Below are 14483 nucleotides of genomic sequence, written 5' to 3' on the forward strand. Positions count from 1 at the left end.
ACGGGCTCCGTGGTACCCTCTGTGTAGACTACTTTGACACCGTACAGGTTCAAAGCGACGAGCATATTCAGTTACAGGCGCTTGCCTGGGGCAAGTACTTAAGAGAAGGATAATACGCTTAACTTGTGTATCTCCATTGGAGCGTATATTGGCCAGTGCCCCTTGCTTTTGAATGATGTTACCCTTCTATTGTCTGAGGGGGACACTTCTATTGTTCTCTTGTCCCCTTCTCAACATACACAGCAAAGTGACTACACGAACATGGCTTCGGTACATACCCAGTTTACATTTTAGTTTACATTAAACACAACATTTGACTCTTAAATGAATCGCCCCGATAATGATATGTATGTTCAAGACAGGTATAGGTTTGTTGTTTCATATTTCATATCAAAATTTTTAAAAGGGAAAATAACAGCAAAATGATGCAAAGGTAAGTTCTGTCGACAAAATATAAAATCAGAAAATTGACAACCCGCATGTCTGAAGTAAAAAAGAAGAAACGAGATTTAAATATGAAACGAAGTGAAATTAAAGTCTTAGGGGAAGAGGGATGAACCCCTCGCAAAGCATCTTGGCATAGGGTGTGCTGTGATAATGTCTATCTCTATCAGTGTGAATATTTGTGGATCATACATTGTCATAGCACGCCATTTAGACGTCCTATCTCACGCTTGTTTATCGTACATGATTGTATGCTGGGATTTATCCATCGATCTTCTTTCAAAAGAGAATATTTGCTCATAATAACACCGCCCTTTTAGACTGGATATGTTCTTCGGGGTGCATGGAAGGGAAAAGTATCAGAACGCTCTCTCATCATTCTCAATTTGTCAATTTGTTGCTGTCTGGCTCCCTTGAGATATCATTCTTTGTGTACAAGTCATAATAGGAGTCTACGAAAATTCGCCTACTAAATTTTAAAGCTGATAGAAGCTTCAACTTCACCCAAAGAAATAATTTTAGTTATTATCAGAGATTTATTGTACTCTTGCTAATTAAACTTCAAGATTTCCCACTAAAGTGTATGAGAGAGGTATAAAGCATAATGTACTTGTTGTATTTTCTTTTATCTTGTTTTATACGTAACAGCTATTTTTGAAAATTGTATTACATTTTCTCGCTTAAAGCCCCACTGTACTACTTATAGCTACTTGCTCCCTCTATTCAGAAAACAATGCCTAAGCGGTGCCTGTTGGTCCCCTATGATCCTCTTTCAGAGCTGAGTTGATGAGATAACCACCTGTCAGTGACCACGCTAATCCCTCCTGGACAAACTAGTACAGAGGGGCTTAAGAGACAACTTGGTGGAAACATTCTTTCGAAATTTTCCGATCATATTTGTTTGTTTGGGGATGCTCATTATGCCGAAGGTTCATCATTTCGAACACAAGAAATTATAAGGGATTATCAACAAATGAAATATGGTTAATGATATAATTCGTAGCAATAATTTGCATTAATTCCAAATGTTCTTGTTCTAAACTTCAATAATACCGCAGGTTGGCTTATCCAACTGTCTAGATTTGAAGGGGGCGGTCATAATTACATAATGCCCCCCAAATAAAGCGATATTTGTTTTTCGGAAATCCAAACCATTATGTCGTTTTTATATTCGGAGTTATGACATGTATGAATGGGAATTACGAGCCCTATTTCAATTTTCGAAACGTGACACTCTGTTGCACTTAGAGAATTATGAACCCTGATTAATTTTCAGAATCTTTCGGAGTTATGAACATTCAAACATATCGTATAACTATAACCAACCGTCGGAATTAAATAAACCTTCGGGGGGGGGGGGGAGCACTCTAGCCGATTTCTAGATCATTTGAATTTCATTTGAAATGTAAAAAAGAAAGATCACAATGTTGGTTTGTCAAATTCCTGCACTATTAAACGTTTCTTCTTCTTTTTTTTTTAAACAAAAAATCAGTCAAGTGAGATATGAGGTGTTAAGAAAAGAGATACACTTCATTCATCAATCGATTCCTCTAATCTATTAACTCTCTTTTACTTGGGCATCAATGGTTTATCAGAGAGAGAGAGAGAGAGAGAGGGGGGGAGAGAGGGGGGGGGGGGGGGTGGTCAGCATGGGCTGCTCGAAACGAATATTACGACCCTCCCATATTCCAATATATTGCCTGATTGTCCTCTTCCATTTATCATCAACATAATATTGCCACTAATAGGTATTGTGAGGACCGTACGAACTGAAAAAGAAATTGTCTTTAAATTTAGCTTACTTGAAAAAGACAACTCTGAAATGTTATCTTTCCCTTTATAATCTCCTTACAGGTTTTTCTCATGGAATCGAAGTTCACACATCCATCGGAGGTCAGGCTTGGTACGGAGCATCGACCACCTTGTCGTGTTCTTACACACCGACATCGTCCAGAAATGATTTCACTCAACTTAAATGGGCAAAAGATGGACAAGACATCTTAGCTATTTGGGATTCTAGCGAGGATTTGCTTAAGAGGGAGGGCAGATATAATCTCTCTGTGGACTTCACATCGAGTGGAAACCTAACCTTCAACGAAGTCGAGATCGACGACGAGGGGACATATATGTGTCAGGTGAAGATAAGAAGATATGTCCTGAAAAGTTCTAGTGTGGATCTGGAAGTCCTAGCAGGTGAGATTTAAGTCTAATTGATTTATATTATGATATGAATGTATATGTATTTTGACTTTTGTTAATAATATGTTCCTAGTTTGTATATTACTTATTGTTATGTTGAAAAATGCAATATTAAATTAAAACAAACAAACAAACAAATTGCTTTTTTCTTTTTTAAACGTCACTGTATTAATCAAATGATACATAATAGTTCTCTAGTAATAAAATTATACACTGCTTAAAAGCGCATATAACTTCCATAGTGTCTAAAATAATGTTGTATATAGTTTTATTTTGAGGCAATTACTATGGATGTCTCAAATACAAAAAAAAAAGGATTGTGGTATCTAAGGGCACACGAAGAGAGCGAGAGAGAAAGAGAAGAAAAGAAAGGCCTTAGAAGGACTAAAGAACAGACGAAGAGAGAGAGAGAGAGAGAGAGAAAGAGTGTGGGGCGGATGGAGTTAGAAAAAGGGAGTCAAAGAGGAGAAAGATGAAGAGAAAGAGAAGGAGAAAAGTTACAGTAGAAAGATTGCGTGAAATAGTAAAGAGATAAGGAACAGGGGAGAGACGGTGGTGAAGGGAAAGGAAAAGAAAATAAAAGAAATGAGAGATAGAGAAAGAGCGAAATTCCTGATAGAGAAATGGACAATTTAAGGTTAAGTATATTTTTAAGGAGACAATGGAAAACGCAGCAGGGGCAAAAAAGAAGAAAATATATCTCAATAAATATGTATGACATTCAAGGAAAAGGGTGATACAACTCAAATAGGAAGAATACAAGATCAAACGTTCGATTTCATCGTATTCGGACACATACCCCATGGACATCCACCCCCAGATAAGCACCCCAGGCAACTACCCCCTAGGACAACTCCCCATAGGACTACTACCCCCTAGGCCAACCACCCTCTAGGACGACTACCCCCGGGACAGCTACCCCCAGACAACTACCCCCTAGGACAACTACCCCCGGACAGCTACCCTCCAGACAACTAACCCCTAGGACAACTACCCCCCAGATAACGGCCCCCTAGGATAGTTGTCCTAGAGGATGGTCGTCGTAGGGGGGAATTGTCTGGGGGTAGTTTTCCGAGTAATAGTTGTCCTAGGGGGTAGTTGTTCTAGTGGTAGTTTAATGGGGGTAGTTGTCCGGGGGTAGTTGCCCAAGGGAGTAGTCGTCCTAGAGGGTGGTTGCCCTAGCGGGTAGTTGTTTTAGGGGTAATTGATTGGGGGCGGTTATCCGGGGGTGGATGTCCAGGGGGTAGGTGTCCTAGAACCCGATTTCATAGGCCCGCATTCTACTAAAGATTAAAACCCGACGGGTTTAACAAAGGAAGTCATACTGAGATCTGTGTTTTAATTTGTAAAAAGTGATTTTAGACCCAGAATCGGGTTAAAGTGAATACGTGTCATAGAGTCGGTTTATTCCCCCTTTTAATCTTCTCTAGCTCCCAGTGAGTTGATTCTCAGAGGTCAAGCAGGGGAAACCCCCGTCATCATCCATCAGGGCACCGTGACACTCAAACCCAGCTTGGATGTCGAGTTTATGTGCGAGGCCATCGGATCCAGACCTTCCGTGACGATAGCATGGTACATCGATGACGCTCTCGAGGAGACAGACCTCGGGACATCGACAACCAATTCGAACGATGCTCGACTTCGAGACACGACATCGTCGCTCGTCATCGCTAACCCTGGTCGCTTGCATCACGGAATACTACTGACATGCCAAGCCCTGATTGAAGGGAGATTAGTTCGTAATACAAGCATTGTCATCAATGTAGAAGGTTCGTGAAATGACATCGACTTGGGCTCCTTGCAGTAAACATTACAAAGATAACTCGTCAGGTTTGTCAGGACAGCGCTTAAAATGGACAGGAACAGAAATCTGGCAAGATATAATTTTGTCTCGTCATTATTTTCTTTTAAGAAGTATTGCCACTAAAAACCAACAAATAACACTGTTGGTCATAATGGTGGAATAATTTTTGTTTACCCCAATTTATGGAATGATTTTGAAAATGATTTATTCCTAATAGATCTAGATAATAGTGTACATTCTCAGATTTTATTAAATAATAATTTGCGAGTGTTTTGTTTTGCGTGACTGCTTAAGCATGGGAGTGCTACTATGATTAGAAACTAGGGGACCTACGTCCTTCAGTCAGAACTGACAGTAATGAGGATTAATGCATCACAAAAGGGCACTAATATAACAAATCGAAACGGTTTTGATCCTGAGGCCTCACAGTTACGAGGCCATTGCGTTGCCACTGAACCATGACTGAACGCATCGGGGGCTAGGGTAGGGGGCAGCCCCCCAAAAAACATAAAAACAAAGACAATGCAATACATTATCAAAAAATCATTGTATTTTCCTCTGTGTGACCATGCCTTGAAGCATAATGCATGGCCATGAACCATGACTGATGAGTCCAAGGATTTAATTTTTGATTTCCATTTAACCGCTTAATTAATTTTTATCATTCATGGACAATTCTTAGGATTGCTTTTAAAATTTGTGCATTCTCCGTTAAGATGTAATTTCTAACTTGCCCTTTTGTGCTTCTCTTGATCGTGAAACTATCTTTATTGTGATTATGTTTTTGAAAGTTAAAATTGATTATACTGTCAACGCAAATTTTCATACATTTTATGTAAATCATAATTATCAATCTATGTACTTAAAGTTGAACGAGGACTTTAACATCTAAATCTTCAATTTTTTTTTTTTTATTGGCGTTATTCGGACAATGACATGATAACGAATGTACAGAGTACTTGCAAATGTAGGAGAGGAAACCGGGGTTCGCCGTCAAGTTTATTATGATGGCGAATTAGTTCTGCACATGCCATCGTTTTTTTTCAGGATTGATGATCTAATTGCTGATTTATTGTTGAACTTTTCGTTGTCTTCAGAACCACCTAATCAACCAATAAACATTCTTGGTCTTTACGACCACGTGAGCTCCTCGGAGCCACAGAGGCCATATTGTATCGCTAGTAGCAGCTTTCCAGTCTCCTTCATCACGTGGTCACTCGATGAGGAGAATGTGACCGATAACGCCGAGGTGACGACCACGGTGATGACCTCGGGTATGATGAGGGTCATCAGCGTGTTGGATTACGACCCAATGATGGAGGATGACGGAAAGGTCTTGCGATGCAGGGTTGGTCACGTGGCTCTGGCGGAGGATATCATTGCAGAGAAAGCTATCTGTGAGTAACAGCTGTCTTGATTTTCCTTACCGTTGGGGGCTCCCCCCTCCCCACCCTTCCTCGCGCCCCCTCTCCCTCTCTCTCTTTCTTTCTCTCTCTCTCTCTCTCTTCTGTTACTTTTCACGTTACTTCTGTTATTATTCTGTTATTAGCTTCCAGCACGATCTAAAATACTTTCGAAAAATCGACCTAAGACAATTTTGTTATCTTGTCTATCATCTCTTTATATAGACGAATATTCAGATGACGTATATGTCTATTACAGTAATGTACATTTATTACATTATCAAAAGACTTTATGTTCAATTTAAAGATATTAATAACAATACTATAGTGAGTTCTTGTATAGCGCTCATGTCTATCAGGCTTAACAATCCTGGCGCTTCACAATTATTACCCCGGCTTTAGAATGACTGCCATTATGGCGCTCTAACATTTTAACGCCAGGTTTCCCATTTACCTCACCTGAGTCGAGTGTGGCAAATGTACCCGCAGCGGGACGACTCGAACCGCGAACCATGTGATCTACCGTAGTCCGGTGACGTATCCACTAGGCCACGACACATAATGATGTTAATATTGACAATGCGTTACATTCTCGAGAGTCTTTGCGACCAGGGTTTAAGTTTATCATTGCTCTTTCCAGGTTTGACTGACTCTATGCTGGCCGTGTCAGTTAAGCGAGAGCTCTCAACCTCTCTCATTCTCGATCTAAGCGGCATTCAACATTCTTCTTTGTGCAGTCTCAGCACCTGCGACACCACGGAAGGTAAGCCGAATAGAAAATTGTTTTGGCCGAAATTGTCCAAAGGTTCATGAGACCAATGTTGAAAATCAACGAGACCGAGATATTCGAGCTCGTCTACCCAGTAACCTGGTCCTGAAGTGAGAGGCTCAAGCCCCCCCCCCCCCCCCACCAAAAACCCCCAAACGTTTGATTCTTGAATACACAATTTAAATGAGGCACATGCAGAAAAGAACGAAAGAACCCCGAAGTCCTCTCCCCAAGCTCCCGAAAGCACCACACACCTTTAAAATAGTATTCCTTTATAACCGTTTCGAGTTATTGTTTCAGCTTTCAGATAAGCTTCCATAAAAATCATTTAAACCAAATAACTTTTTTTCGAAATGACAAAAAAAAGAAATATTATAGATTATAAATACCTTTTTTTCTTCTTTCTTTTATTCTTTTCAACACTCCAGGCGGTGAATGCACCTCGCAATATATCGGCACCAAGTACAGTGACGTCGTTGACCATGTGCACGAAGTCCGTAATCTCCTGGCCTCGACCACCTACGAGGTCGACCTCCGTTGCCATCATAGGTTGTGCCGGGAGAGCACGGCGAGTACAAGGGCTTCCGTCCCTAGTCCCACTGTATTGATTAATGATCAAGGATCGAATCTACAGACGACTTCTGATGGTGAGTTCCCATTTATACATTTTTTTAAATGCATGTTTGCTGTGTTTTTGTTTGTTTGTAAGATTGATTTTATTTCCAAAATAAAAACATAAACAATACGTGGTGGAATTTAAAATTCAGATACGGCAGGTTGTGTGTTTGTTTGTTTGTATTTCCGTAATTAAAAAAAGAGAATAATATACATAATGAGACTTAAGAATCAGATACGATTGATGGCCCGTTTCAGCTGTACTGACAGAGAACATCTGTTATTTCGTTTTCTTTTTTGCAACTCATATCGAGTGAGAAATTTTAAAATAAACAAAGAGAAAAAAGGCTATCCATTGAATCCATCTTTCTCCAAATCGAAAATAACATAAACAGAGCACCCCAGAATGTGTGTACATTGCTAAATTTGCTCTTTCACGCAATTAGGCCCTATAATGTAGGTTACAAAATAAGGCCTAAACAAAAATGATGTTGTATTGCCCTTTAGGTGCCAAAAATGGGTCGGTCGGTCGGAAAGCTTTTTAAATTATTTTTTTAAATACTTCTTAAAACTTGTTTAAATTCCCTCTTTGGGCTGATATTTTTCCGTTTTTAATGCTTTATTACATTTTTTCTTCTAAAAAACGGTAGATTTAAAGATTTTTGGGCCGGTCGCAAAGGACAATACAACATTTTTTTAAGGCCTAAGCGGGAGGGTTCAATGTTCAACCTTTTCTACCGTTTATGTTTTGAGGATTTTCATTATCAGTTTATTTCATGGCCATATGCACAATTGTAAATAAGCCTTAACGTTACCATAGCGTCTGTTGAGAGCCAGAAGGGTACTATTCAAGTCCGTGTACAAAGCCTGAGTGATAGGAGTTATCACCTTTCCGGTTCTCAGCAGCCAAATATCGACGATGTCTGTTTCTGACGTCACACGTCAATCATTCTCGAAGAACGAGAATTCGGGGTTTAAAAGGGCGGGGCTTAGCAGAGTGATTTAGGCATGAATACATGGGGAAAATATAATTTAACAAATATTTAGATACGTATTAAGTTCAAACGGAGACCATTTTTTACTTTAGATGAGTTTCATGTACAAAATACCAAGAATTAGAATATCATGATAGGGAATAGCTATTTTCTGTTGTTTTCTCTGAAATATAGTTTTATGACTTATACCCATATTCGTATCAGGACAATTACCCCCTGGGCAATCACCCCCCGGAAAATTACCCCCCGGAAAACTACCCCCCAAGGACAATTACCCCCTGGAAATTTACCCCCGGAGAATTACCCCCCGAGGACAATTACCCCCCAAGGACAATTACCCCCTGGAAAATTACCCCCCGGAGAATTACCCCCCGAGGACAATTACCCCCCAAGGACAATTACCCCCCGGAAAATTACCCCCCGGAGAATTACCCCCCGAGGACAACTACCCCCGAGGACAATTACCCCCCGAGGACAATTACCCCCGAGGACAACTACCCCCGAGGACAATTACCACCCGAGGACAACTACCCCCCGAGGACAATACCCCCCCCCCCCCTCCCTCGAAACACCATTACCGCGGCCCGAGGACAATCACACCCAGGGAATTTGTAACACTGTGACGTATAATGCGAGCTCCTCTTCAAATTGCTATTTAGAGAAAATGTCATGAACTTTCATTTTCTTAGTTATTTATGACGGAATAGATTTGTTTCGTACAGGGGTTGTGTATAAATTATATTTATATTCGTAGCTCACATTCAAAGCCCTCGTACCCATCTGCCAAATCTTTTTGCTTGACGTACATGTATCCTCCTAGGAGGAGATTTCACCCACCCCTCTCGCTCTGTATCCATTCCACCTTTGTGAAGATTGACTTAATATGCCACGTGTATTGAATCAAATTCAATTGCCAGAAGACGCATGTATAAAATCGAATTCAATTGCCAGAAGACGCATGTATCAAATCAAAGTACGGAATTGACATTTCTTAGAAATTTAACAATACATTGCGCGCAGATGAGTACGCGTTAATACAGCTAGTCTCCCCAAAAAATGGCCCAACAAAGAAATTAGGATGTAAGATATCATTATTTATGCATCCTCTGTAACTTTTCTAATCAGCTGATCGTATATTTGTCTTTGTATGTATAATGGGCCCTCATCCATGATCTATTCCAAAATTAAGGTTCTCTTCATGTTTATAAATGTAATGTAATATATATATATATATATATATATATTTCTGTTGTCATGGTGAACTAAAATATGTTTTCTTGTACTGTAATTTATTTTGAAATAAAAATTGCCTTCAAGTTAAATATATGGTATGTACGGTGCCATATTAAAAGAAAATAAGTATCCGCACTTGGGTACATTCATCTCAATGATTTTGTAATTCCAGAGCAGCGTTTTTTCAACTGGGGTGCCGCAAGAGAATGTTAGTTACATGACAATTTTTTTTGGCAAACGTTGATTTTGTGAAAAACAAATATCAGAAACGGGTAGAGTATTTATTGTCATTAAAAAATAAAATGTAAACAAATAATAAAATGTCTTTCTTCCTTGCTCACTGACAATATTTTGCGAATATATATCTTTTATTTCGACATCACATTGTTACCACACTCATCACAATTATAAACATGATGAATCAAGGCAACGAGAGGCCCGAATATCCTCATATTCGTGTATCAAGGTCATGACCGAATATTTCACTTTATATTCGTGTACATTCGGCGGTGAGGCGCCCGCATACCTTAAATCTGTGCTAGTGTGTTGATTACAACATTATGTTTTACCATTTTGAAAATGTCTTGTCCTTGTTTTTCTTGCTCGTTCACTAAATCAAGAAACAAATGTGCCCATACGTGTGTACATAGCACTTGACGAGTGCCAGAGTGATGCAAAATAAATAGTTTGTGAAGAATTTAAGATTGGGCGAAACTTTTCATTTCTTAAGAGGGCATCGTGTCGAACAAAAGTTGAAATAACGCTGCACAAGAGAAATCCTTCGTAGAAAACAGCAACCACAGTGTTGTTGCATAGATTATAGTTAAAGAAAAATGTGTAGTAATGAGGAAGATCACGCGCAAGTATTTGAACGAATGTGGGTTCATGCACGGGATTTTATGGGCTCGTAGCCTTCACAGCATCTCTCAACGTGACAGATCGTCTTTTGCTATTGAATCCTGATTGTCCCCGGGGGGGGGGGGGGGGGTAATTGTCCTCGGGGTAGTTGTCCTCGGGGGGTCATTTTCCGGGGGTAGTTTTCCGGGGGGTAATTATCCTTGGGGGGTAATTGTCCTCGGGGGGTAATTCTCCGGGGGTAATTTTCCGGGGGGTAATTGTCCTTGGGGGGTAATTGTCCTCGGGGGGTAATTCTCCGGGGGTTAATTTTCCGGGGGGTAATTGTCCTTAGGGGGTTATTGTCCTCGGGGGGTAATTCTCCGGGGGGTAATTCTCCGGGGGGTAATTGTCCTTGGGGGGTAGTTTTCCGGGGGGTAACTTTCCGGGGGGTGATTGCCCAGGGGGTAATTGTCCTAGAACCACCCATATTAATGTCCTGCGTGCACTTTCGGTTGTTAAGGATATAGCGTCATACATTGTTTTTTAATTGTGCTTTTCAATCTTAATGTGATTTTAGTAAACTGCCTTGTTTCCCGCTCTGTGAGAAAGTATACACTTTTAATTGATGAACCTCAGGTTGCGTGTGTTGAATCAATTATAAAATGTTAAATGAATTCTTATAATCTAAACTAAATTCGATCTGCAAACTGCTTATACTCGGCAAATAAAAAAAGAAGAAGATTATTGAAATTTATTTAACCTGGGGGTGTTTGACAAAGGCTGTGATCGACGTTAAGTTGGAATTATCTATGGCAGGCCGTTCATGCCGCTGTTTGCTCTCACCATTTACTGGCATTGGTCTCTCAAGGGACGTACAAATCATGGTCACAAATCTACAAAATTTACATTATTTGATAATTCATTATTGAAGGAATTTTTTTTTATCTATAAAGCTCATAATGAAGAGAGAGCAAATAGTGGCATGAACAGCCTGCCATAGTTAAGTCCAACTTAAAGTTAATCTTAGTCTTTATGAAACACTCCCCCTGATGAATACGAAAGAAGGTGCGATGGCTCAGTGGTAGACCAGTGGTCTCGTAACCGGGAAGTCAAGGGTTCGAAACAAAGTCAATATGTTCGTGCCCCTTGGTAAGACATTAACTCTCATTATCAATTTCATCGGAGAGGACTTAAAGCCGTCGTAACCCTGGTTACTTAGGCCTATCCTTACGAGCACTTTCTTAGAATTCAGGTAAAACAATCATCAAACAAACAGTTTAATTAACAATTATTTCTTCATGAAGTATATTTGCTTCGTAATGATTTTTAGACTTATGAATGCGTAGCCCTTGAAAATGTTTTACAAAGTGTAACATTTCTTCACAATACCTGCTTCATAATCTTTGCAGAGAAATTGTGGATTCGCGACCTCATTTTCGTCATCATCGCCGTTATTGTCGTCAGCGCTTTCGTGATCGTTGTCACTGTCTCCGTCGTCCTCAGGGCTGTCGTCAAAGGTATGACGACCACTACCTTTAATATATCGAATCAAGCTCGATTTCCAAACACATGAGACGGGTTTTGATACATATAGGCCTCAACAAAAATCTTTGTGACAGAATTATTATATATTATAAGTGGAAGAGAATCTATGCCGGACCTATACGCAGAAATAAGGATGCAATTGGGGTGCAGATTTGCATCTATACCTACGCGTATTTGGCAGAGGGTACTTCTATAGTAGCGAAAGGTGCTACTATTGTAGCAGAATTGTACCTTTATTTCTTAGTGTACCGTCTGTGACTTTTGCGGTTGCTCCTGAAAAAAGAGAGTAAATTTAGCAAAGCTGATGACGTCATTTTGATAGAAATGCTGGTGATTATTGTGTATTGCCAAACACATGCATCAAGTTTAAGTTATATAGTTCATTTTTATATAAAGATATTCTTAAAGGTCAGGTCTGTTATATAGGCATGATTTATATACACTAGCATATGATGAACGGGTGACTCAACAGAACACTATTTGACTGCAGTTCATTTTCATTATCTTTATGTTCCTACAAATGCAGTAGCTGGAGCTCAAGAAGAGAATAACGTGACAATATCACCTGATCGAGTAGGTGATGCTTACCTTTTATCTATCTTGTCAACTCTGAGTAATAATCTGTGCACGGTAATTAAACTGTATTCAAACTTTTCTGATCCTGGATTCCAAAATGTAAGGCATTTCTTTCTTTTAATTTAGTTTGTCGCTACGTCTTTCTTTTTTCTTTTATGTTTTCGGGTTGTCCGTCCGTCCGTCCGTCCCGCTTTATCGTTAACGCAATATCTCAAGAACCACTGTAGATACGAACCTCGAACTGACGATAGTATGTACATGTATCACCATAAGAAGATGGTCTGATCAGATTTGGGTTCAAAGGTCAAAGGTCAAAGAGATCAATTTCTGAAATTACCTTGCTATTGCAATATCTCAAGAACCACACGACTCGGGCTTTTCGTTTTCATCGTGATATGACATGAATAATTCCATTCATTTCCAATACAGAATGTAGGGCGTAGGCATACAGGAGACGCAGTCGCATTTGTCTTGTTCTTCTTTTCTTCTTGTTCTTGTTCTTGTTATTATTTTATTTCATTTCCCCCTTCTTCTTCTTCCTCTTCTTCTTCTCCTCTTCCTCCTTCTTTTTCTTCTCCTCATCCTTCTTCCCCTTCTTATTCTTCCTCACTGGTTTTGAAGTTCACCATCCCTCTTTTCGTTTCTTCTCTACTTCCTCTTCATTTTCATGCTATGTTTGTATTACCATCTCTAATAAAACCAAGCCTACTTTTTAAACTTCTTCTATAATATAGTTATCGGTTACCTGATACGGTTGTAAAGACTTTCAAAAATTAACTTAAAGGCAATTTCAATACCCTTTTTTGTTTTATTGCCCTACGAAATTGTGTTTAAGTGATATTCCATTTCCATTGTTCGATCATTTCAATAGCTGACGCACAAGGCTATTGAAATTGATTCTTCGAAAGCTTTTGCTATCATGCTCCCTTTTATATAGATTCAGGAGGCGAACGGAGGGAAAACCGAGATTTATCATGAAATCAAGGAATTAAGATCCAGCCTCGTGCAGCCCTCTGACATCATCGTCTCCACCCAGTCAAGCAGTCCAGACCAGCAGCACAGCTTGGGTCAGTCAACGCGGTTGGTCATGCGGCACCCACGACCGCCTCCTCTACCGCTTCCAACCCATAGCATGTCGGTTACTTCTGCGGTCATGACCGCGTCCGATGCGACGGATACCGAGTCGGAGAAAGAAGGTTATATGCCTCTGTTACCATATACTTATTCCAAGTACACGACCATGAACAGCGCTGACTCCAAGTACATGACCATGAAGAGCGCTGACTCCGAGTACATGACCATGAAGAGCGCTGACTCCAAGTACATGACCATGAACAGCGCTGACTCCAAGTACATGACCATGAACAGCGCTGACTCCGAGTACATGACCATGAACAGCGTTAATACTAAGTAGATTATTACGTCACCTGATTCCATACAACCATATGAAGACTAGATTGGTATTTAGAAAAAAGAAGTATTTTTCCGAGCATACAGAGCGGATTCAGAAAAGGAAGAAGCTCTACAGATAATATTATACTACTTGAAAATAGTATTCAGCAAAGCTTAGGGAATCATGAACATACTCTAGTCTGCTTTTTAGATGTAACCAAGGCATATGATAAGTTGTGGTACAATGGTTTATTATATAAATTACTCAAACTAGGAGTGAAAGGAAATATGTATACATTTATTCAGAACTTACTACAGAAAAGAACCTTCCAAGTGAGGAATGGACAGACACTATCTAAAATATCTACCCTAGTCAATGGATTGCCACAAGGAAGTGCCATTAGTCCAATTTTATTCAACATTATGATGCATGATATACCATTGGAAAAGGAAGTGAATATATCATTATTTGCAGATGACTGTGCTATATGGAAATCAGGTAAAAATGAAAAGTTTGTCCAAGACAAAGTACAAACATACCTACATCGGTTAAATGAATGGTTTAAATACTGGGGATTTCAATATATCATGACAAAACAGTTTCGCTTCTATTTACAAACAGTAATAAAAATTGTGAACTGAAACTTGAAGGAGTACCCTTACGTTCTGTA

At 39.7% G+C, this 14483-nt stretch overlaps 1 protein-coding gene across 1 annotated transcript; it reads left to right on the top strand.

The window, feature by feature from the left end:
* Positions 1-340: 340 nt before the first annotated feature.
* On the top strand, positions 341-13837 carry LOC105445449. Its single transcript, XM_030978850.1, has 9 exons — positions 341-362; positions 2299-2637; positions 4074-4412; positions 5545-5844; positions 6491-6613; positions 7048-7266; positions 11709-11816; positions 12371-12417; positions 13358-13837. Exons 1-9 carry the CDS (start codon positions 341-343, stop codon positions 13832-13834), a joined length of 1974 nt encoding a protein of 657 aa, XP_030834710.1. The 3' UTR covers positions 13835-13837.
* The last annotated feature ends 646 nt before the right edge of the window (positions 13838-14483 follow it).

Source organism: Strongylocentrotus purpuratus, unplaced genomic scaffold (genome assembly GCF_000002235.5).
Source record: "Strongylocentrotus purpuratus isolate Spur 01 unplaced genomic scaffold, Spur_5.0 spur5_scaffold_1, whole genome shotgun sequence".
Classification (NCBI taxonomy): Eukaryota; Metazoa; Echinodermata; class Echinoidea; order Camarodonta; family Strongylocentrotidae; genus Strongylocentrotus; species Strongylocentrotus purpuratus.